This window comes from Triticum aestivum, chromosome 3B, assembly GCF_018294505.1.
Source record: "Triticum aestivum cultivar Chinese Spring chromosome 3B, IWGSC CS RefSeq v2.1, whole genome shotgun sequence".
NCBI classification, from domain to species: Eukaryota; Viridiplantae; Streptophyta; class Magnoliopsida; order Poales; family Poaceae; genus Triticum; species Triticum aestivum.
Genome location: NC_057801.1, coordinates 53,349,908 through 53,373,864, shown reverse-complemented (window position 1 = coordinate 53,373,864; position 23,957 = coordinate 53,349,908). Strand labels below are relative to the sequence as shown.

General features: G+C 45.6%; 2 protein-coding genes and 1 long non-coding RNA gene across 4 annotated transcripts; 2 read left to right on the top strand and 1 right to left on the bottom strand.

Moving 5' to 3' along the window:
• The first annotated feature begins 9,864 nt into the window (after nt 1-9,864).
• LOC123064697 (uncharacterized protein At2g39795, mitochondrial-like) lies at nt 9,865-11,846 on the top strand. Of its 2 annotated transcripts, none has more exons than XM_044488120.1 (3): nt 9,865-10,194; nt 10,941-11,287; nt 11,429-11,846. In XM_044488120.1, exons 1-3 carry the CDS (start codon nt 9,925-9,927, stop codon nt 11,622-11,624), a joined length of 813 nt encoding a protein of 270 aa, XP_044344055.1. In that variant the 5' UTR covers nt 9,865-9,924; the 3' UTR covers nt 11,625-11,846. The 2 variants fall into 2 exon arrangements, with proteins under 2 accessions (XP_044344055.1, XP_044344054.1); XM_044488119.1 differs by having other exon boundaries at nt 11,426-11,846.
• A 6,789-nt stretch (nt 11,847-18,635) lies between these two features.
• LOC123064696 (uncharacterized) lies at nt 18,636-21,319 on the bottom strand. Its single transcript, XR_006430772.1, has 3 exons — nt 21,214-21,319; nt 20,503-20,670; nt 18,636-18,806 (listed from the first exon to the last, which is right to left on the bottom strand). It is a non-coding gene; the product is annotated as an uncharacterized lncRNA (long non-coding RNA).
• Nucleotides 21,320-22,698: 1,379 nt separating this feature from the next.
• On the top strand, nt 22,699-23,595 carry LOC123067275 (uncharacterized protein At2g39795, mitochondrial-like; the record flags this gene model as incomplete). Its single annotated transcript, XM_044490147.1, has 2 exons — nt 22,699-23,351; nt 23,433-23,595. Coding segments are annotated over 2 exons (816 nt in total), but the record flags the coding sequence as incomplete, so codon positions are not given.
• Nucleotides 23,596-23,957: the final 362 nt, after the last annotated feature.

The following is a 23,957-nucleotide window of genomic DNA, read 5'->3' as shown; positions in this document are numbered from 1 at the left end:
CTCCAACGGCAGCACGACGGCGTGGTGTAATTGGTGCAGCAGTACTCCGACAGGGCTTCGCCAAGCACGTACGGAGGAGGAGAGGTGTTGGGGAGGGGAGGGGCTGCGCCTTGAGTTGTGTCGTGTAGCAGCCCTCCCCTCACCCCTCTATATATAGGAGGAGAGGGGCAAGGGGGCCGGCCCTCTAGGGGAAACCCTAGAGGGGGGGCGGCGGCCAAAGGGTGGGGGGCTTGCCCCCCAAGCAAGGGGGTGCGCCCCCTTTAGGGTTTCCCCCCCAACCCTAGGCGCATGGGCCCAAGGGGGGGCGCGCCAAGCCCACCAGGGGCTGGCTGCTATCCCTACGCAGCCCAAGTGGCCCCCCCGGGAGGGGTGGTCCCTCCCGGTGGACCCCCGGAACCTCTCCGGTGGTCCCGGTACAATACCGGTATGACCCCGAAACTTTCCGGTGTCCGTTTAACAACTTCCCATATATAAAACTTTACCTCCGGACCATTCCGGAACTCCTCGTGACGTCCGGGATCTCATCCGGGACTCCGAACAACTTTCAGTAATCACATACTTGTCTTCCTGATAACCCTAGCGTCACCGAACCTTAAGTGTGTAGACCCTACGGGTTCGGGAGACATGCAGACATGACCGAGACTCTCCGGTCAATAACCAACAGCGGGATCTGGATACCCATGTTGGCTCCCACATGCTCCTCGATGATGTCATCGGATGAACCACGATGTCGAGGATTCGATCAAACCCCGTATACAATTCCCTTTGTCAATCGGTACGTTACTTGCCCGAGACTCGATCGTCGGTATCCCAATACCTCGTTCAGTCTCGTTACCGGCAAGTCACTTTACTCGTACCGTAATGCATGATCCCGTGACCAAACACTTGGTCACCTTGAGCTCATTATGATGATGCATTACCGAGTGGGCCCAGAGATACCTCTCCGTCATACGGACTGACAAATCCCAGTCTCGATCCGTGTCAACCCAACAGACAGTTTCGGAGATACCTGTAATGCACCTTTATAGTCACCCAGTTACGTTGTGACGTTTGGTACACCCAAAGCACTCCTACGGTATCCGGGAGTTACACGATCTCATGGTCTAAGGAAGAGATACTTGACATTGGAAAAGCTCTAGCAAACGAACTAACCGACCTTTGTGCTATGCTTAAGATTGGGTCTTGTCCATCACATCATTCTCCTAATGATGTGATCCCGTTATCAATGACATCCAATGTCCATAGCTAGGAAACCATGACTATCTGTTGATCAAAACGAGCTAGTCAACTAGAGGCTCACTAGGGACATATTGTGGTCTATGTATTCACATGTGTATTACGATTTCCGGATAATACAGTTATAGCATGAATAAAAGACTATTATCATGAACAAAGAAATATAATAATAACACTTATTATTGCCTCTTGGGCATATTTCCAACACAAAGTTGGCATGGTATCATCATAATAGTTGCGGGAGAAAGTCTTCACTTTTTCTTCGCTTGTGTCATTTGCTTATTGCGCCGTAACCATGGATAATCTTCATCGTTTATCAGGATGGGGGTCATCCTTGACTTTGAAGGGAGGAATTTCATGAAACTTTTCATAATCTTCAGACATGTCTGTCTTGCCCTCCACTCCCACGATGTCCCTTTTTCCTGAAAGAACTATGTGGCGCTTTGGCTCATCGTATGATGTATTCGCTTCCTTATCTTTTCTTTTTATCGGTCTGGTAGACATGTCCTTCACATAGATAACCTGTGCCACATCATTGGCTAGGACGAACGGTTCGTCAGTGTAACCAAGATTTTTCAGATCCACTATTGTCATTCCGTACTGTGGGTCTACCTGTACCCCGCCTCCTGACGGATTGACCCATTTGCACTTAAACAAAGGAACCTTAAAATCATGTCTGTAGTCAAGTTCCCATATGTCCACTATGTAACCATAATACGTGTCCTTTCCCCTCTCGGCTGTTGCATCAAAGCGGACACCGCTGTTTTGGTTGGTTCTCTTTTGATCTTGGTTAATCGTGTAAAATGTATTCCCATTTATCTCATATCCTTTCCAAATCGTAACAGTCGAAGATGGTCCCCTGGACAACAAGTACAGCTATCACAAACAGTGTTGTCACCTCTAAGACGTGTTTCCAACCAACTGCTGAAAGTCCTCATGTGTTCACATGTAATCCAGTCGTCGTACTGCTCCGGGTGTTTGGAGCGCAGACTGTTCTTGTGTTCATCGACATACGGGGTCACCAAGGTAGAGTTCTATAGAACTGTGTAGTGTGCTTGAGACCAAGAATATCCGTCCCTTCATATTATTGAGTCCCTTCCAAGCGTGCCTTTTCCAGTCAGTCTTCCCTCATACCGCGATTTAGGGAGACCTATCTTCTTAAGTCCAGGAATGAAGTCAACACAAAACCCGATGACATCCTCTGTTTGATGGCCCATGGAGATGCTTCCTTCTGGCCTAGCACGGTTATGGACATATTTCTTTAGGACTCCCATGAACCTCTCAAAGGGGTATATATTGTGTAGAAATACGGGGCCCAGAATGACAATCCCGTCGACTAGATGAACTAGGATGTGTGTCATGATATTGAAGAAGGATGGTGGGAACACCAGCTCGAAACTGACAAGACATTGCACCACAGCACTCCTTAGCCTTGGTATGATTTCTGGATCGATCACCTTCTGAGAGATTGCATTGAGGAATGCACATAGCTTCACAATGGCTAATCGGACGTTTTCTGGTAGAAGCCCCCTCAATGCAACCGGAAGCAGTTGCGTCATAATCACGTGGCAGTCATGAGACTTTAGGTTCTGGAACTTTTTCTCTGTCATATTTATTATTCCCTTTATATTCGACGAGAATCCAGTTGGAACCTTCATACTAAGCAAACATTCAAAGAAGATTTCCTTCTCTTCTTTGGTAAGAGCATAGCTGGCAGGACCTTCATACTGCTTTGGAGGCATGCCGTCTTTTTCGTGCAAATGTTGCAGCTCCTCCCGTGCCTCAGTTGTATCTTTTGTCTTTCCATACACGCCCAAGAAGCCTAGTAGATTCACGCAAAGGTTCTTCGTCACGTGCATCACGCCAATTGAAGAGCGGACCTCTAGGTCTTTCCAGTAGGGTAGGTCCCAAAATATAGATTTCTTCTTCCACATGGGTGCGTGTCCCCCAGCGTCATTCGGAACAGCTAGTGTGCCGGGACCCTTTCCAAAGATTACGTGTAAATCATTGACCATAGCAAGTACGTGATCACCGGTACGCATGGCGGGCTTCTTCCGGTGATCCGCCTCGCCTTTGAAATGCTTGCCTTTCTTTCGACATTGATGGTTGGTCGGAAGAAATCGACGATGGCCCAGGTACACATTCTTCCTGCAGCTTCCCAGGTATATACTTTCGGTGTCAAGTAAACAGTGCGTGCATGCGTGGTATCCCTTGTTTGTCTGTCCTGAAAGGTTACTGAGAGCAGGCCCATCGTTGATGGTCACGAATAGCAACGCCTTTAGGTCAAATTCCTCCTGTTTGTGCTCATCCCACGTACGTACACCGTTTCCATTCCACAGCTGTAAAAGTTCTTCAACTAATGGCCTTAGGTACACATCAATGTCGTTGCCGGGTTGCTTAGGGCCTTGGATGAGAACTGGCATCATAATGAACTTCCGCTTCATGCACATCCAAGGAGGAAGGTTATACATACATAGAGTCATGGGCCAGGTGTTCTGATTGCTGCTCTGCTCCCCGAAAGGATTAATGACATCCGCGCTTAAAGCAAACCATACGTTCCTTGGGTCACGTGCAAACTCAGCCCAGTACTTTCTCTCGATTTTTCTCCACTGCGACCCGTCAGCGGGTGCTCTCAACTTCCCGTCTTTCTTACGGTCCTCACTGTGCGATCGCATCAACTTGGCATGCTCTCCGTTTCTGAACAGACGTTTCAACCGTGGTATTATAGGAGCATACCACATCACCTTCGCAGGAACCCTCTTCCTGGGGGGGTCGCTGTCAACATCACCAGGGTCATCTCATCTGATCTTATACCGTAATGCATCGCATACCGGGCATGCGTTCAGATCCTTGTACGCACCGCGGTAGAGGATGCAGTCATTAGGGCATGCATGTATCTTCTCCACCTCCAATCCTAGAGGGCATACGACCTTCTTTGCTGCGTATGTACTGTCGGGCAATTCGTTATCCTTTGGAAGCTTCTTCTTCAATATTTTCAGTAGCTTCTCAAATCCTTTGTCTGGCATAGCATTCTATGCCTTCCACTGCAGCAATTCCAGTACGGTACCGAGCTTTGTGTTGCCATCTTCGCAATTGGGGTACAACCCTTTTTTGTGATCCTCTAACATGCGATCGAACTTCAGCTTCTCCTTTTGACTTTCGCATTGTGTCCTTGCATCGACAATGACCCGGCGGAGATCATCATCATCGGGCACATCGTCTGGTTCCTCTTGATCTTCAGCAGCTTCGCCTGTTGCAGCATCATCGTGCACATCGTCTGGTTCCTCTTGATGTTCAGTAGCATCACCATATTCAGGGGGCACATAGTTGTCATCGTACTCTTCTTCTTTGCCCTCTTTCATCATAACCCCTATTTCTCCGTGCCTCGTCCAAACATTATAGTGTGGCATGAAACCCTTGTAAAGCAGGTGGGTGTGAAGGATTTTCCGGTCAGAGTAAGACTTTGTATTCCCACATATAGGGCATGGACAACACATAAAACCATTCTGCTTGTTTGCCTCAGCCACTTCGAGAAAATCATGCACTCCCTTAATGTACTCGGAGGTGTGTCTGTTACCGTACATCCATTGCCGGTTCATCTGCGTGCATTATATATAATTAAGTGTATCAAAAATCATTACAGAACATCATGAATAGATAACTAAGTGACCAAATTAATAGAAGTTCATCATCACATTAAAACCAAAGTACATACATAGTTCTCATCTTCAAGCGAAATCATTACAGAACAACATAAAGCTCTGCAGAGCATCTAAATTAATTAAACCATACAAAAACTATGTAAAACATTTCAATGCGAAAACAAATGCGATCATAATCGCAACCAATGTAACAACTGATCCAACGGCATAATGATACCAAGCATCGGTATGAATGGCATATTTTCTGATCTTTTTAATCGTCAAGCGCATTGCATCCATCTTGATCTTGTGATCATCGACGACATCCGCAACATGCAACTCCAATATCATCTTCTCCTCCTCAATTTTTCTTATTTTTACCTTCAAGAAATTGTTTTCTTCTTCAACTAAATTTAACCTCTCGACGATATGGTCGGTTGGAATTTCCGGTTCAACAACCTCCTAGATAAATAAAATCTATGTCACGTTGGTCGGCATAATTTTCATAAACAATAAATGAACCAATAGTTATGAAAAGATAATATATATACCACATCCGAATCATAGACAGGACGAGGGCCGACGGGGGCGGATACCAAAACCATCGGACTATATAAGATGCAATAATAAAAGTAAGAAAATAATACAAGTATCTATCTAAACATACAAGTAAGAATATTTTTCCTTTCAGAAAGAAGATAAGAGCAAGAGGCTCACCATGGTGGTGTCGACGATGAGATCGGCGCGGGTGATCGACGGCGGTGAAGACGGGTACGGGGCGTGACGGACCGCTAAACCTAGACAAATATTGAGGAAAATGGAGCTTGGAGGTCGAGCTTGGAGAGGAAAAAGCTTAAGTAGTGTGGCTCGGGCATTCCATCGAACATCTTGTGTGCATAGGAGGTGAGCTAGAGCACCACCAAGCCCTCTCCCCCTCGGCGGCCAGAAAAAACAGAGCAGTGTGCTCTCCTCTTACGCGAGGGGGTATATATAGGCACCTAATTGGTCCCGTTTGGTGGCATGAACCTGGACTAAAGGGTAGCCTTTGGTCCCGGTTCGTGGCATCAACCGGGACCAATGGTGGTGGGCCAGGAGCGAGGCCCATTGGTCCCGATTCGTCCCACCAACCGGGACCAAAAGGTCCAGACGAACCGGGACCAATGGCTCACGTGGCCCGGCCGGCCCCCGGGGCTCACGAACCGGATCCAATGCCACCATTGGTCCCGGTTCTGAACTGAACCGGGACTAATGGGCTGACCCGGCCTGGACCAATGCCCCCTTTTCTACTAGTGACTGGTCGTAAGCTCGGTGAGAGTCCGCCATGAGATGATAATAATGATATCGATAGACATCTCTCGTATCCTCAAAATAAATAAATAAAGGACATCTCTCGTGAGACGGTTCAATTTTCCAAGAAATGCCCTGCCTCGTTAACAGGAGAAGAAAAAACTAGCTCAAACCCTGTAGAGATTATTTTTTTGCGGGTAAAACCCTGTAGAGATTAGACATCAACAGTTTGTGGCTGATGTCGGAGGCATCGCTCTCTGCATGTTGCCGTGTCGCACCCAACATGTAAATGGACACCTTGATGTTTGAGATTGCTTTATCTATTCGTGGATAAGGCCTTTAACTACATTCAAGAATATAAATAAAGATTTTTAAACCCATTTTTTCCAACCTTTTCATTTTCATTTTCATGCATTTGCAATTCAAATTTGAATTATATTTCTTAAATGCCCAAAAATTCATTTAATGCCTTAACTATAGCAACAAATTTTGATCTAAACATTCCTATTCATTACGCTGCTATTGCCATTTTTGGTATTTTTTTTGGAATCATTTGCTAATTTTACGACATTAATTGCATTTTTGGCTATTTATCTGACAATATTCAGTTTTGATCTACATGTACATAAAAATGGGCTATAACTTCAATCAAAATCCATATTTTGGTACTAATATATATTTATATCTCCTTTTGAAAATAAATAAACTCAAAATTTTAAAAGTTTGCTCTTGAAAATTTAAGTGAACACATGCATTTTTTAAAATTGTTTTGCCAAGTGTCTTATGATAAACACTTGACAGAGCATGTCCAGTGTAACTCTAGCCAAAACACATGTTTACTGACTTCTCCTTTTTTTTGCGAGTGTTTTGCCCTGATACCCACTCGAAAAGGGCTTGTTTGTCGAGTACCAGATGAAATAAAGTAGGCAAACCAACTCACATTCGGAAACAACCATTTTTCTATAGTGACGTCTGGTCTGCTGAGATTTTAGTACCGTAGCATCCGTGTGCTCACATGCATTGGGTGTAATATTCCGCTCATCTTCGAGGCTTCCACCAGGAAGAAGTGGAAGGTGAAGGAGGCCATGCTTGTGGATGCGTGGCTGTCCAAAATCAAGCTCCCCAACAACTGGACGATGGACCACATCCGGCAGCTTGTCACCTTGTGGGCTCGGCTGAGGGCCATCTCCCTCGCGGTGGACGCCGATGACATCATTACATGGAAGCATACCGACATCTGGGTATATTCTGCCACATCCGCGTATAGTGTGCAACTTCTGGGGTCGGTCCGTTCGCCCATGGGCACCGCCGTTTGGAAGGTCTGCCCCTACCCCCTCCTAACATGAAATTCTTTGCATGGCTGGCAATTCAAAATCGAGTCTGGACGGCGGACAGATCGAACTGTGGCCTCTGTCCACTATGCAAGCAGACGATGGAAACGGTGTACCACATCTTCTTCAAGTGCCGGTACTCCATTAAACTATGGGGTATGATCAAGGGCTGGCTCAAGCTCGACTACCTCGACATCTCATCCTGGATCACGATGCACTCCATGAAGGACTGGTGGCTCAACATGTCGGCCACCAATATGCCCAATTGAAATGCGATAGCCTCCCTTACTATGCTAACATGCTGGACCATATGGTGCGAGAGAAATGCATGGGTTTTTCGTCACAGAGGGTTCCTCCCCTAGCGACCTACCGCCGCCGCCGGGCGTCCTCGCGCCGCCGGTTGCTCGAGCCCGGCCCCGCCCCTCCCTCCTCCCTCCCGGATCCGCCCCTGCGCCGCCTCCCTGGGAGGTGGCCGGGGCGGCGCGCGGCCTCCTCCTTCTAGGCGACCCCTCCCCCTTTCCCACCGCCGCCGCCGGCGGTCGCCACTGGCGCCGGCCCAGGTGGTGTTGGCGGCGGTGGGACTTCCAGTCCCTGCACGCTCGTTTCTTCATCCCGGGGCAGGAGACGGCGGTGGTGTAGCTCGGTTTGGCGGCGGTCTGGCCCTGCGGTGGTGGCTGGCAGCGAGCGAGGTGGCGGCACGACTCCTTGGTTGCGGGACGGCTTGGTGGTACGGGGTGGTCGGCAGCGCGCCCCCGGCCCAGATCTGGGCCCTGCGGGGCCCATCTGGGTCCTAGCGGGCCGATCTCCGGCGTGGCTTCGGTGTCTTCTGCGTGGTGGGGAGGAGGAGCAGCTTGGACCGGGGCGGCGACGCCGACGGCGTGCCTGCTGCAAGGCGAAGGTGGGAGCTTCACGAGCCTATGAGGGCCCAACCGGGCCTGTGGGCCCACGGGCCTGGTATGCTCCTGCTATTGCGTCCGGTCAGCTACCATCATTGACGGTGGAGGTTGAGCTCTCCCGCGTGTCGACGGTGTTGCTGTCTCTAGTCCCGGCTCCTGCTCTTCGGTGTGCATACCTCTCTTCGTGTTGGCGTGGTGAGACGGCGTGGAAGCCTCAAGACCATGTTGGTGCAGGATGGTGGTCGGTTTGGTGGCGGGCTCCGGAGCGCCCGAGGTGATGGTTGGGATCGGGAGAAATCCCAGTCGGCATGATCGACACCAACGCGGTGGCGCCTGAGGGTGCCACCGGACCTCCCTGGAGGGCGTCGGGGGCTGCCCTTCCTCTCTCCTCGCCACGTTCCTTCTTGGAGGTGTTGATTGGTACCGGCGCTTCGGAGTCTAGGAGCTAGGTGGGAGATTTCCGGCGGGCGCAGTGGTCGCGAGGCTTCTTCGTTTTTGTCGATCCGCCGTTGTCGGCATTTGTCTCTTTTGTCTTTCTCTTTCAGTTCTTTTGGGCGTGTCTGTGCTGCTTCCACCCCAGCACCTATCGTTGATTGTATCGGTTGGTTGCTTTGTAATACAAAGCGGGGGGAAACCCTTTTTCGGAGGTTTTTCGTCACAAGTTGATGCTTCCATCCGTGTTGCTTTCAAACATTCAGAAGATGCTAGCATTTGGGTAACCGCGGGCGCAGAGCACTTGGTTAGATCATCCTGGGAGAGTAGTGGCTTTGTAATATTTCCTTCGGCTTTTTTTATAAAAGCAACTCTAAACTCCTTAATTAATGCATGAGGCAAATATTTTGCCTTCGTTTCAAAAAATAATAATATGTTGGAGGCTTTATTATGAGAGCAGTGATTCGGTGCCCAGGCTCATCTGTACCCTTGATGAAGGAAACATTCAAAATGAATACTAGAAAATTTTAAAATTTTCAACAAAAAATTCATAGTAGATAATTTGATGCCTGAGGTACGCTTCATGTTTAAGATCAGGACATTTTAGTAGCTCTTGGTTAAAAAGACAAATTTGGGGTCCGTAAAAAGGTTTACTGTTCATGTACTGTTTTGAGCCAATATATCTTTTTTGCTGAGAGATACTCGTATGTCTAAATGATCTAAAATTTGAAGCCCACCTCACACACCAAATTATTTACCATGCAATTGTTTTTGGATATTTTTTGGATATTTTTTGTATTTTTTCTTGACCAGGTGTAGATGAGTCTGGGCTCAGAAATGGATATTCGCTTTATTATGTACAAAAATATTATTGTTGAGATTTCCATCCGGAGTAGCCTACCAAGGAAATCCTGCAGCCTAAACAGAACCAGCGAAGAAGCCGGAAAATGCGTCAAATTCCAGATTTTCTTTCCCGCAAAAAACGGAGTCCCTTTCTTCTTTTTCAAGAAACACGTTGAGGGATAAAAGTCACGGTATAGTCACCTTGTGCTTAGCAAAACCCACAGCTAAACCCCTTCGTCCCCGCTGTAAGTTCGCGCCATGGCCCTCCTCGCCGCCGCTCGCCGCGCCTCCGCCGTGATCCGTCCTAGGGTCGCGGCTGCGACCTTCTCCTCGACAAAGCGGAGCTCCTCCTCCTTCTCCGTCTGTGCCCTCCGCGCCAAGGTGGACTCCTGCCGCGACGAGGCCACCGTGCACCGCACCAACGCTACCCCCCTCCGCGCCCACGCCGAATCTGTCAACGCCACCATCCACGACTGGGAGGTCATCGACGTCATCGACTCCGTGATGCGGTCCCGCGACAGTGGCCTGGTATGTACGTCCGCCGATCTAATTCGCCCATCTGGCATCTGCTAGGCCTATTATTTGTTGTTTTTACTCGAACAGGGAGGATTTCACAGATTTCCTGCACTTGTGAGTTGTGAGTTGTGACACAAATGATGTGATGTAGAGATTGATCTCCTTACTGTCCGTGCTTATTTTATGGATTTTCTATGATCCTGATGCGTTCATCCATGACCTACTCTTGAAAGAATTAATCTTAATTTTCTAATTAAGGATAGGCTTGCCTACAGAAGTTTAGAACTGTAAGGTTTTGCACAATCATTTTATTTTTATTTCGCATCAGATCTGCAATCTTTACATGATTAATTGTGAATACGCATGGTACTGATTTCTCAAAAAAAAACTTAATTGGTTCCTCAAATAAAAATGGGTCTGTCTAGGACGCATCTGGATGTGACATAATTATGTCAAATCTAAACTGATGTCCACTCCGTTTGTGGTCTATTTTTTTCCTTGTTTTTTTGTTTTTTGTTGCTGCATTATATATTTGTGGGAGCTTAGATGTGACATCCTTAAAAAACATCTAGATGTGAATTAGTCAAACTGAATAAAAATATGCATGGTACTGCCTTTTTTTTCGAGGACTCAAAAATAATCAACTTCCTGGCCTTTTTCCTATTCCTTCTAAATCTGTTGTGAACATGGTTTCATGTTAATTCTCGGAGCAATTGTTATTGTTTGTAACCTGGATTTTTCCTTCCATCTTAAAACAGGTTGACGGGATTCCTAGTGACTTCCCATTCGAAATCCTCAAAGAGGAGGGGCTTAAAGACATAACTCTTACAAGAAGTTTGAAGGGTGAGCAGATTGAGGTCGTGGTTTCCATGCTCAAACCAGACGGGGACGAGGAGGAATCCTCCGATTCTAGGTATACATCGGATGAAGACGAAGGGGACAGTAGCATGCCTCTCATGGTCACGGTTTCCAAGGCCGATGGATCAAACCTTAAATTCACCTGCACTGCCTATCCTGACAATGGCAACATCTTCATCGATACCTTGTCCGTGAGACTCCCACCATCAGGGGCCATGGGACATGAGGAAGATGATCGTGGTTTCAGGTATGAATGCATATAGGCAGCAGATTAAACCTGGATAACTATCTATTTGTTCACTTTAATCCTTTCAAAAGTTAATTACTACTAGTAGAGAGCTTGGGTTAACTGCCGTATAATTGCTCTTTGTCCATGTGCTGCAAGCAGTGAGCTGGATGAGACCCTGCAGGAGGCACGCAGTGAGCTGGATGACAACCTACAGGAGACATTCCGCAAGTATCTGGAGCTGCGTGGGGTCACTCCCATGAACATGAAGTTGTTGCACCAGTACTTGATCAGCAAGGACATACTCTGCAATCAACTATGGCTGACCAAGCTGCGGGATTTCGTCAAGAAAGATTGACACCGTCCATAATCCATTCTCTCTCTGCATAAGATTGGCGACAATAAATGTTCTTTGCACACCATCCTGTTCTGTTTGAGAGCTCTCGATCTCATCCTCTAGTGTCTTAAACAAGTACTACTTGCGTACATGCTTGTTAAGATACTTTTGTGCAACTATTTATCTGACGGCACTACTTGCAAAACCTAAAGTTGAAACCATTTTGGGGTGCTTTATTCACTATGGCATGTGATTTGCTTCTGCTATGTAAGATCTTCGGTTGTGGCCGTTTCTAGCGTGTAACACTAGTTGTGTTGGCAGGCTGATGTGAGAGGAGAGAATTCTGCAGTGGGCCGGTGAACTGGAATTACCAAACTTGCGATAGCTAAACACACCGATGCTAGCAACGGGGTGTGGTTGAAGAGCACTGATCAAGTGATCATTGTGGGGGTCCGTGATCACGCAAGTTGGAGGCGATAGCTATTCCGGAGGCTATATCTTTGGCAGAAGATCTTCAACTACATAACTTTGTCACTGCCTCGATCAGATTCCAAATAGGTTGTCGGCGACTTCTCAAGAAGCAACCAGGGTAGGTACAGAGTGATCATTAGTGAAATCAAAGCCCGAGCTTCTCCTTTCCTTGTATTTTTAGCTTTCAGATTCGTGTTGTTAATGTAGAAGCACACAGTTTAGCTAAGTGTCTCCTTTCTTTAGCTCAGGGGCTTATGTGTGGTTTGGCCAACCTCATGATCATCCCACTCGTTGTGGCTTTTGATCAATAAAAATGGCTTTACCCCTCAAAAAAGAGGTTGAAGCGCATTGATCCTATGAAAGCAGGGGTTGGAATTTGATACAAATGTGCGGACATGGAGCCTCTTTGGGACCATATAGGATCACGACCTGATGGCCAAGTCTTCCCAAACTAAAACATAGGTACCCGCCGACCTACTTTGTATTTTCTTGGATCTTATATCCAAATAAGTCTATGTAGTAGTTATAAGTATGAATATAGTTACAGGTGTTTATAAAAAACAAATAGGTATGCAATGAGCTCATGTGCGATGGTTGGAGATGTCAACCCCACCATATTTTGCGAGGACATGTGGTTGAGTGACCTTTTGGACGCAGAGACCGCCTCCCTCCAGTGCCATCGGGGAAGGCTTGATATGATGTTGACCTCTAACTGAGGAGGAGATTCAGGAATACTTCAACCATGAGAGATTGGGATGGATGGCTTGTTTTCAATCCATTCAGTTCATGTTGCTTGACGCACTGGGAGTAGGTGATGCCTATAGCTAAAATAAGTTGTAACTCCAAGGCTCCACGGAATTGCATCTTCTTCGCATGGTTAGTGGGTGGAAGAGTAGACGATGGACATGAAATCGCTTGTCTCATCGAGGTTTGCTGGGCTAGCCCACCTGTCGGTGTTGCGATCAACACCAGGAGACTATCAATCACTTGCTGGTTGAATGTGCCCGTGCTCGTTCGGTCTGGCAGGAACTGCTAAACACCTGGGGCAACGTTGAGTGGACTCTGTCGGACACTCATTGGTGGTGGAGTGGTGCAGCACGACAACAAATTATATTATTAGGATGAAATATCTTTGTTCCATCAGCTCCATGGTTCCGTGAAAGCTCTAGAAGCGTCAAAACGACATAGTTCTCAAGCGGGTACATCATTGGTAGAGGTTGTTATAGGGTGAGTGGATCTGAAAAGTAGGGCTTGCCATATGGAAGGCTTTTTTTCTTGGAAAACACCAGCTCATATATTAATTAAATAAAAGTGTTATTATAATCTTCCATTACAGAATTCACCACGCAAGGTAGGACATTGTTAACATGGTTATATTTTGTGCACATGATGAACAATGGAAGGAAAAAAGCAACGCCCCTGGCGGAAGATGTGCCAATTCTTTGGTGCTAGCCTTGACCCAGCAACGGGCTTCATCTTGTATGCCTTGCATGCGGCGAGCAACGGAAGGGTGCTCACCGCAACCATTGTGGTGCTTCTAAAGTGCCCACATGGTTAGGATGACAATTTCGCATGCTCGCCGAAGCCAAATGACTGCAAGCGAGAAACTCGTTGTCTGGGCCTGGGATGGTATCAGCCACATGACTGCAAGTGAGAAACTTGTGCCACGACTAACGAAAAGGGGCAACTCCAATTTGGTGCCAATATCACGAGTTACGGGCAAAACAGTAGACAACGCATACCCCCATTCACTATGCTAGATTTATTGGGCCGACCCATATATGCACATTTTTGTGAAGCCACCAATGGGTTTTGGGAAGCTTCTATAGCTTCCCATCGGTTTATTTTTCCGTTTCTAGTTTTTCGCCAGCTTTTCTTTGTTTTCATTGTTTTATTTGTTTTCTGGTTTTTAGAGTAGTTATAACTTATGAAGACTAGTAGAATGCCCGTGCGCTATCACGGGCTTCTAAAATATTTTGCTGAAGTTATATAAAGATAGTGGATGTTAAATTTCACAGGTAGAGACAATATAACACGGTCACAATTGCATAGTAGTTCAAGTCCACTTCGCTTGTAATGTAAACTTACAACAAAATGGCAAATTGACAATGTATACATAAATAGTGATGATCCAACTAAAAATCTATTACAAATTATTGAGATGTACTTGATGCACTTAAGAAATTCTCGTACAGTATCAGGAGAGTTATCTTTAGCTTCATGCGCGTGATGTTTGAGCAAGTATAATAAAAACTACTTCCACAACTCATACCGTCCCATCATGCAAAAGCAATATCTGTAGTTACCACGAATACTTCACGTGAAAAGTCTAAAAACCTATGTAATGGACAATACTCACCATGGAAACCGATTTCACCAGGTCCTTACTGTTTCACGATAGCATAAAATGAAAAACAAAATAGCCAGACAAATCCCTGCAATTTCCTAAATTGTTATTATATTAAATAGTGTGATAACAAAAATAAATGTTTTTATTCTGAATTTTTTACCCATCTACGGGATGCACTGATGACTTCTTTTTTATCATTAAAGCGCTCTCCTTTTCTTTCTTTCTTTCTTCTCTGAACTAAAATTTGATTCACGGAGTGATATGTGAATGGATAAATTTACAACCATACTAAAATATCAATGGCTAAAAACATATTTATCGAAAAACAATTCTACAACACATTCGAGTTATACAACACATTTGACATGAAAGTTATTATGTCTATAGATTTGGAACAAACAAATGGTGACTTACCACCAAATCTCATTTTATGTTTGAGGACGTGGTTGTCCTACCAATGTGTACCTGCAAGATCTCCCATGATCTCGAGTATGTTGCCTTCTCAACAAGGCTCCAACGCTCTAGTAGCCATCTCATGAGCCGGTCGTCATTGTTGTTGGTGGTGGCGGTAGCGGCTATGAGGAGGAGGAACACCACAAGAGGTTGTTGATGTTCTTGATCTCTCCCCCGTGGTCACTGTCGCCTCTATATGGGGTGTCGTTCATCAACAACACCGCTGCGCCAACTACCTTTCTGTATAGAAAAATAAAAAGATACTCCCTCCTTCCCATAATATAGGACATTTTTGCAAAATAACATAGCTTGCAAAAGACTCTTATATAGAGGGAGTAGAAACTTTGTGTGTTTGGTGGGCTTGAGTTTAAAATTATAGCCTTATAGAAGGGGTCTGGAGCAAGCGGGCAACAACCCTGGTTTTCTCCTTTCGATTTTCTTGAATTGTTCTCCTTTAAATTTTCATAGGAAGAGACAAGACAAGGAGGTGGGCTATCGTTGAATGGGAGGGAGGGGGGTCGATGGAGGGGTAACAAATGAACGGAAGGACATATGTACTCCCCTTTTTTTCGAAACGGAGGCAAAAGCTTTGCCTCATCTCATTAATAAAGCAGAAGAGAGTTGTCCGGTTAATAAACGGAAAACCGGACGAAAACCGTAACAAACCGTTGAGCGGCACACACATAATACCACATACACCTCATATAGAGGGTTTCGTCAACATCACCCACCGGTGTCATCGTCATCACTTCTCCCCAACAGGCGTCATCGCCCTCCCTAATCTCCGAGAAAGCGACTCCGGCTTCTCCGAAGACAAATGTCGCCCAACCCACACTGTAGAGGCTGTGTGGAACACAAGAAACCCCGCGCCAAACTGAGCCACCCGCACAAGGACATCACAGCTCCGGCTCTGAAAGATAGCTTCGAAGGAGAACTATGCAAGGCTGGCGTCGCGGAAGACCACCGAACAGACCACCTGCTGCCTGTCATCGTCGCCACAGGGGCCCCGCCGCTGCAGCTCCGACTTCACGGCAACAAAACAACCCGAGGTAATCCCACAAACACGCCGGAGAAGAGCTGACTACCGCAGCCATTGCCACGTCTCCGACATTGCACATGCCCATCATCCTTGCCACAGAAGCCTCGACGCAAAACACCACCAACTTCCATCGGTCCCGCTTGATGATGCTAGCTCCAAAGACGAAGCCCTCGAGAGGGGATACGATGCTAGAGCACCGTCATCGTCCGATCCCATGGATCTAGGGTTTCCCCCAAAGCTGCGAAGATTGAAACTAAGAGTACCTCGACGATGCCAACAAGAAGGAAACGACGCTTGAAAGCGTCGCCATCGCCGGCTCCGGACACATCGGAGACAAGCTTTCGCCCGGGTCAACCTCACGAGCCCCAAACATCATGCATCAGCAAGCCCTCCAACGAGCCACCGAGCCACCGAGGGAAAATTCGGCTGGATCTGACCACCTACACACTTCGCAACCTCCGAATAGATCCGCGCCAACTCCGTCGTCCGCCTGCCGCCCCGACAACCGGAGACCTCCACCGCGCGGCCGTCGCACGCTGCACATCCAGAGAGGATCCCTAGCAGGGAGGGACGGCCGCCACCCCACCCCAACTCGCCAGACGAGCTGCCAGATCCGCAGCCCGTCAACCGAAACTCGAGCAGGCACCACCACGGCACCAAGTAGGAGGAACGCAGCAAGGGCTCCACCACGACGCGCAGCAGGGGGCCAAGCCTCCGTCCATCCCAGCACCACCGACCGCGCCGGCCACATCTCGCGAGGTCCAGATCGGGCCCGTACGGGCGCCACGACCGCGACCGCTCGCCCGTGGCGCGCCCGCCGCCGCGACCAGATCCCGGCACAGCGCGCCGGAGACCACCTCCACCGCGAGCCGAGACGCCGCCCCGGAGCCAAGCGCCAGTCAGCCGCCGACCACACGCCGTATCCCCATCCCACGAGCGAGAGGCAGCAAGAGGATGCCCCGCCGCCGCGTTGCCTGCCGGAGGCAACCAGCGACGGCGAGGGGGAGGAGGCGGGAGGGGAGAGGTGCGGAGGCGGAGGCGGGAGCCGCCCGTGTCGCCCCGGGGAGGGAGCGGCGCGGGGGCTGTTTCGGTTGTTGCGGAAGCCCCTGTTCTCTATATAGATGTAGGACAATTTATGTACTCCCCTTTAATAGTAGAGATAAAAAAACTCTATAAAAAACATTACCAATATATTAATAATAGACTCAAGGGAGCATCAATACATTTGTGAATAATGCATTCCATTGAATGCTAGTTTAACAATCATCACAAACAGTAGCTACGGAAGATCTATACAAGAGGAGATGACAACACGTATTCAACTACTAAAGCACATGTATATAAGAATTCTACTCTGCTTTAGTTCAAGCCTTACAAAAAAACTTGATTCAAGTTTGGTTATGAGAACACTGTGGCAAAGGTCTCTCTTTTTAGGATTCGGCAATGCCTCACATTTTTCGCCATACAATTTTCGCACCCTCAACTCCTCCTAGCATTCCTTCAAACAAAAAAATGAGATGATTTTCTTTTCGAGGGGCAACAACACAGAACCATGAGCTCCACCATCTTCCTGGAGACTATTGGCAAGTGAACCTTCATGCGGAGCCCTGTTTTCCATTGACAACGTCCTCAGCTCTGGTCTCTATTGCAGAAGTTCTTTTCCATTGGATCTACAATGCCATATAACAAAATGATTTAAGAATGTTTTCCATTGACAATGTCCTCAACTCTGGTCTCTATTGCAGAAGTTCTTTTCCATTGGATCTACAATGCCATATAACAAAATGATTTAAGAATGAACGTGGAAGTATCCTAGCATGAAAGCATAGCAAATTCGAGTGTGAGAACATAACATGGTACACTTTCATGCAGAGTTGAGCTTCAATAACATGCCAGAGCTCTATCTTCAGCAAACTGGGATAGTACTCACCCAAAGAAGAAAAGAGTGTTTTATTGAAGTATCATAAATTGTTACAGCAGATATCTCTAACCCGCTTGATTCTACTATAGATCTGACTGTTGAATCCAATGATCGATCTGACTGTATAGATCTGACTGGGTTAGAGACATCTTCCTTAACCCAAAGAAGTAAATAAGCTATAGATCTGACTGTTGAATCCAATGATTCGTATGCAAATGGGAAACGGGTACATCGTGTTTAACCTGTTGACTCTATGAGAGTCTATGACAACTCTACTCACCATTAGAAACATTCCTGATTAGAAATGCATTAGGATTTCTAATAAACCCATGATGCAGCAGCTTGGTATTGTGAATCAAAATGTTTAGAAATCATGTAATTCTATCACAATTTTTTTAATATGAATACATGAACATATTAAGGAGAAGTGGCTTAGCGAAAATTGAATAAAGCTTTCAGGATAAGAATCTCTTGTTTTTGCGGGAAATTGCTAGAAATTTATATATCAAAGTATATAATTACAACTGAAAGAAGTTGTAATACTTCACTTCAGTACTACTGATTTGTCCTAAAGTTTCACAAATAATACTACCATCACTTTTCTCTTACTTAAACTTCACAAATAATCCACTAAATATAACATGCTTTTAGACAAAACCATCAATGCAAATCTTATTAAAATAAAAAATATTAAGGCAACACTTGATATCTATGTTACTATCAATTGACAAGATCAATATTAATCTTCAAAAGTGTTATATTGCAAATATTACAGAAACAATGGTCACTCTGCACGCACATTCCATAATGATTGGTATTAAATCCTGCGGTTACAAGCAAAGATGACTCCAGTAATGTTCCTAGGAGGGCTCGTGCATGTGGCTGCATGCTTGTCAATTGAATAGAGGTGCATCTTGACTTGAAGGCCGTCAGCACAGAATCTCATCGGCGCGTCATGGAGAAAGTTAGCTGCCCGAGAAAATATGAGATCGGGTCATAGACTAAAACATGTGCACATGAACTACCAAAGGCCATGCTAAAAATATATTAGCTCTGGTAATTTTGGGAAATCTTCACAGGAAGTAAGACCAGATAGAAACTTGATCAATCTTAAATACTCATCGACAATTTTGTGAAATCTTCACAGGAAGTAAGACAGATAGAAACTTGATCAATCTAAACACTCCTATAATGACCTGAACACCCTTAAAGTATCTATGGACGTAAACATATAACCAATGTTGCTCTGGCATTATTAAGCACTGATGCACTGATGCTACATGAAAATCAGGAATAGATAAAAGGTTACTCTGTCCATTCCAACATACTTGCCGTGATTCAAGTTCAAGACGACATGGTGTGCAACTACTATTAGGAATAATTCCGGTGAGAATAATCTTATATAAGAAGGCATTTGGAAACACACATTGTAGTCTTAAAAATAGTCTGCTAATGACGTGGTGCGCTATCATTCTGGATCCGTCCACAAGGACAACGCGCCAACGTGGGAAGAGAGAGTGTCCTGACGGAGTCTCGATGACGGATGATTAATATCTTAATATTTGTTGAAAGAAAATCATGCTGACCATTGTACTCTGAAGAATTAACAACCAAGCAGATCAAGGCTTTTCCAATAAATCCATCAGTGCAAGTGTGAAACACTCCTTAACATCAGGAGATTTTAAGAAAAATAGTATAGGTTGTGTGATGTGAATAACTAATGCAGACCAAGTGTTCTCCAATCAGAGCTGCCGATGAAACTATGAACCTAAAGCATTGTAAAAAATTACCCCTTGATGTGTACACATCTTAAACTGAATAGTGGAACGAAGAATTTTGCAACGTGTACTAGATATTTAAAACAAGACAGGAGGTTCAGATTGGTGTGCTCTGCTCACCAAGCTTGAGAAATCCTTAGAAGCGATAGTGTGCCCTCGACAGTTATAGTTTTACATCACCGAAGTTCTCCTAGATCCGGTAACATCTTCCTCCCTCGTAGATTGTTATCGTGCTAGCCCTTACTGTGATTTGAGCCTAACCTTCACATTATTAAGTATTGACAGAACATAATGCACCCAACATTGTTAAGTTGTAACCATCTATTTCCCTCCAAAAAATGTTGTAACCATCTACTGGATTATTAGCATGCAAAATCAGTCAACTACATAACTACAGATTAAACCTAGAGTCAATCTTATGTGGAAGAGTACAACCATGTGGAGGTGGTGGTGGTAGCATCGAAATGATGGCAAAGTAATAATTTCGAAAAGAAAAGGTAAGTCAAGGCCTCACATTTATGGTGTTTTTACAGTGAGAATATGCCTATAACATACAGCTGCTGAATCCAAAAAAAGTGAGTCAAGATTGACACCACCAATGAGTTTGAAATATGCGTATAACTTGTTTGTACTTGAACACTAAAATTGGAAATAGAATGTATTGGGCACCACAATGCTACGCTTAACAGGCCAACCTCTTTGACAAAATTTGAGTGCTGGTATTTTATATATGGATCAATTAATACGTACAGGCACAAATCACCCTCACAAATTAGAAAAACACACAAAATGAATATATACGTAGAGAAGATAGTTATACCTTGGAATATCCAAAACTAAATGATAGACTGTGAAATTGTGATAATTTGGCATAGAAGAGAGAAGACCTTAAGAGGGATGTCCATGACACGTGGAAGGTTATTCCCTTTCTCTTCATAGCTTCTAAAGGTTTTATAAGGTGTTAAATTGGAGAACCCCACTGGGAAATTTTAGTCCAATTTTAGAAGAGAGAACCCCATCGGCCAGTAAAAGGGATATTGCCTTTCTGAAAAGTACTGAAAAATAACTGTTAATGACATGAACCAATCGGCCATCAAAATTATGAACTATTCAATGAACGTCTCAAAAAGTAAATTCCATCAGACAGAACACAAAAATAATATTGCTTTTTAAATATATATATATACTATGTTCTAGCATATACAGACTCTCTAGGTTCATTAGGAGGTCACAAATTAGCGGTGAAAACAAGAAATATACAGCCATCAATTAGGTGGACCCTAATTAGTATAAAACTATTTTAAGTCATTGTATATTAATACCGAATAGAAATGCTCAACAAGCTAAGCACATCCAAATATATCTTCAGTTGTAAGTATAACAAATATCCAGGCAACTGCGGAAAATCTGGCTAGTTCAACAAATATTGTATTATGATGCCTTGTTGTTAATGAATAGTGACATAATTTATAACAGAACATGGGATGAACAGATCCTAAATTACTCGCAGTCATACATACGCCATCATGAACAAAATAAGTGGTAAGAAAGCACTTTCAGCGTTTAGATAGAAAGTAAACAGATGTTAAAACTCCTACCTTCTAAGATAGCTCTTGCATTTTGGATTGAATCATTGCCCAGCAAAGTCGCTTTTCCTGATCCAGTTTGGAGGAGATAGGGGCATGGTACTGTTACGCACTCCACCTAAATTTCACAAGAATCGGTAATGCACAACCTCAAGAAGATATAGTTCGTACAACTATCTCTACAGAGAAATAAGTGAAAGCAAGACCGTTTTCTGACTATTGTTGCAACATTCAATCTTGTCTATATAGAGAAAAAGGTTAAAGAAAGCCTTGCCTCTAAATGTAGCATCCATTTCTCTCAATTCTCCCTCTGCACCAGGTACGTCGTCAAATGATTGCTCTGAAACACAAAAACTGGTAATCAGGTACAATACATGCAGAAACGAACAATGGAACAGTTTGACTGCAGTTGCTCCAGGCATCCCGTCAGCTTTGCATTTACTGAATATAATTCTAAATGAGATAGCAAGCACTTGATTTATAATAACATGTTGGAGTCAAGGGCTCGCTGTGTATCAGATATTTGGTGAACAAATTTTTGGATCTTGTGCAGTGAATATAATTCTGAATGAGATACGCAAGTGCTTGATTTATAACAGCACATACGCAATCTAGACATGTTTGTTTGGAGATTATTGTGAACACAATCTTCTACCTCCTGTAAAATACAATCTTCTTCCTGTGCCGCAATCTTCTTCCTCTGAAACGAGCCTGAACCATCGGGGCAATGAGATTCGGGAGGACTAACGGGGGCTATCTCCCTGTGAATTTGGTGGAGGAGGAGACACCGACGTCAGGAGAACGCTTCTGGCTTCCACATGAGAGAGAGAGAGGTTGGAAAAAAATAGTGGAGCTCAACTCATCGCGCGCTAGGGGCGGCTACAATGGCTTCCCCACCGTGAGCTCCAAATCCATCCCGTCACCTGTGTTCCTCCCTTGTCTGGCCATGGAGCTCAACTCATCATATCCTTCCCACTTTCCAGATTGAAACATGAGAAGGCGCACAGTGGGGCGGGAGTGGCGGAAAGTAGGGAGAGGTGGCGGCGGGGCAGCGAGGGTTTGAAACCCTAGCAGCGGTCGGGCGTGGGGGTGGGGGTTTGGAGTGCTGTCTCGTGGGGAAGTGGAGAGATGGAGCTGCTCCTGCCGCCACCCCCAAAGAAGAGATCGGGCCGATGGAGCAGCACGGGCGGCGGCGGAGCGGGAGATGGGGGCTGCGCTGCATTGGGAGAAGTGGGGAAGAGAGAGGTCGCCTCGCTGAGGTCTCGGAGGCCGCGTCGGAGCCGGGGGCGGAGGAGCAAGACGGCGGATGGGTGCGGGCGCGGCTGCGGTGGGCGGAGCGTCGGCGGCGGGCGGCGGGTGGCGCGCGGTGAGGCTGGGCCGTCGTCCTACCACCTCTGCTCAATATAACCGGTACAGGGAGGAGAAAAGAGAAAAAAAAAGCCCAGCCCGCACGACCTTCCTCCTCGATCTCTTTGTTCTGATTTTTATATTACATCTAAATCTGCTGCGAACAACTTTCATGTTAGTTTTCGGAGCAATTGTCATTGTTGGTACCATGTTTTCTTTTTCATCTTAAAACAGGCTGAGGAGATTCCGAGTGAGTTTCCTTTCGAAATCAGCAAAATCGAGGAGCTTACCAGGACTGACGTTACTCTTACAAGATGTTTAAAGGGTGAGAAGATTGAGGTGTTGGTTTCCATTCCCAGACTTGCCAGTGATGAGGAGGACGACGATCTGCAGGAATCCTCAAACTCGTCATCATCATCTTCAGACGAAACCTCATCATCTTCAGACAACGAGACCTCATCATCTTCAGAAGACTCTTCATGGTATTCAGACGAAACCTCATCCTCTTCAGACAACGAGACCTCATCATCTTCGGACGAGTCCTCGTCTTCAGATGAGTCATCATCATCTTCGGAAGATGAAGCTAAGAACCGTACAGAAGAATACAACCTCCCTATTTGCAAAAAAATAGAACACAGCCTCCCTCTCATGGTCACTGTGTCGAAGCCTGATGGCTCAAGCATGAAATTTGCCTGTGACGCCTATCATGACGAGATCACCATCGATACCGTGTCTGTGAGGCAGCGACCATCAGGAGCTGAGGAAGGAGATAATAATGCATATGATGAGGGTCCTGATTTCAGGTAGGCAGATCCTTTGGACTTCGCTACCTTCGGCATTGATTTATCTCTGGTTATTAATTGCTCATACCATGTTGTGTGCAGTGATCTGGATAAGAACCTTCAGGAGGGACTCCACAAGTACCTGGAGGTCCGCGGGATCACTCCAAACAACATAAAGTTGCTGCACAAGTACATAATCAGCAAGGAATGGCAACATTATCAAGTCTGGTTGGCCAAGCTGCGGCATTTCGTCAGGAAAAATTAAGACCATCCATGAATGATCCATCCTCGGCATAAGACAACAGTTTGTTTGCACTTTCTTTTTCGTGAGCTCTGCGTGACATCCTCTATACGAGTGGATATCTGGATCATTTTTATTGTAACAACATTTTTGGCGACTAAGTAGAAACAATTTTCCTATTTTTGGTGGTGCTTCTTTATCTCTATGGATGTGCTATATATATGCCCAGTGTGTTCTCAGTCCCCAGCGTGCACCTGCTTCCTGGCTGAAGCATCAGTTTAGTTCTTCAATTATTTTTATTTTTGGAATGGGATGTTTAGTTCTTAATTAGTAAATATAACCATTATATGATTTTATTCACTACTCTATCTACTGTTTGTCTGGAT

What these genes read in the sequence shown, in the direction of transcription:
- LOC123064697 (XM_044488119.1), top strand. Translation starts at nt 9,925, where the DNA reads ATGGCCCTCCTCGCCGCCGCTCGCCGCGCCTCCGCCGTGATCCGTCCT. An exon ending in GGTCCCGCGACAGTGGCCTG is followed by an intron (nt 10,195 to 10,940) that starts GTATGTACGTCC and finishes ATCTTAAAACAG; the next exon opens with GTTGACGGGATTCCTAGTGA. An exon ending in GAAGATGATCGTGGTTTCAG is followed by an intron (nt 11,288 to 11,425) that starts GTATGAATGCAT and finishes ATGTGCTGCAAG; the next exon opens with CAGTGAGCTGGATGAGACCC.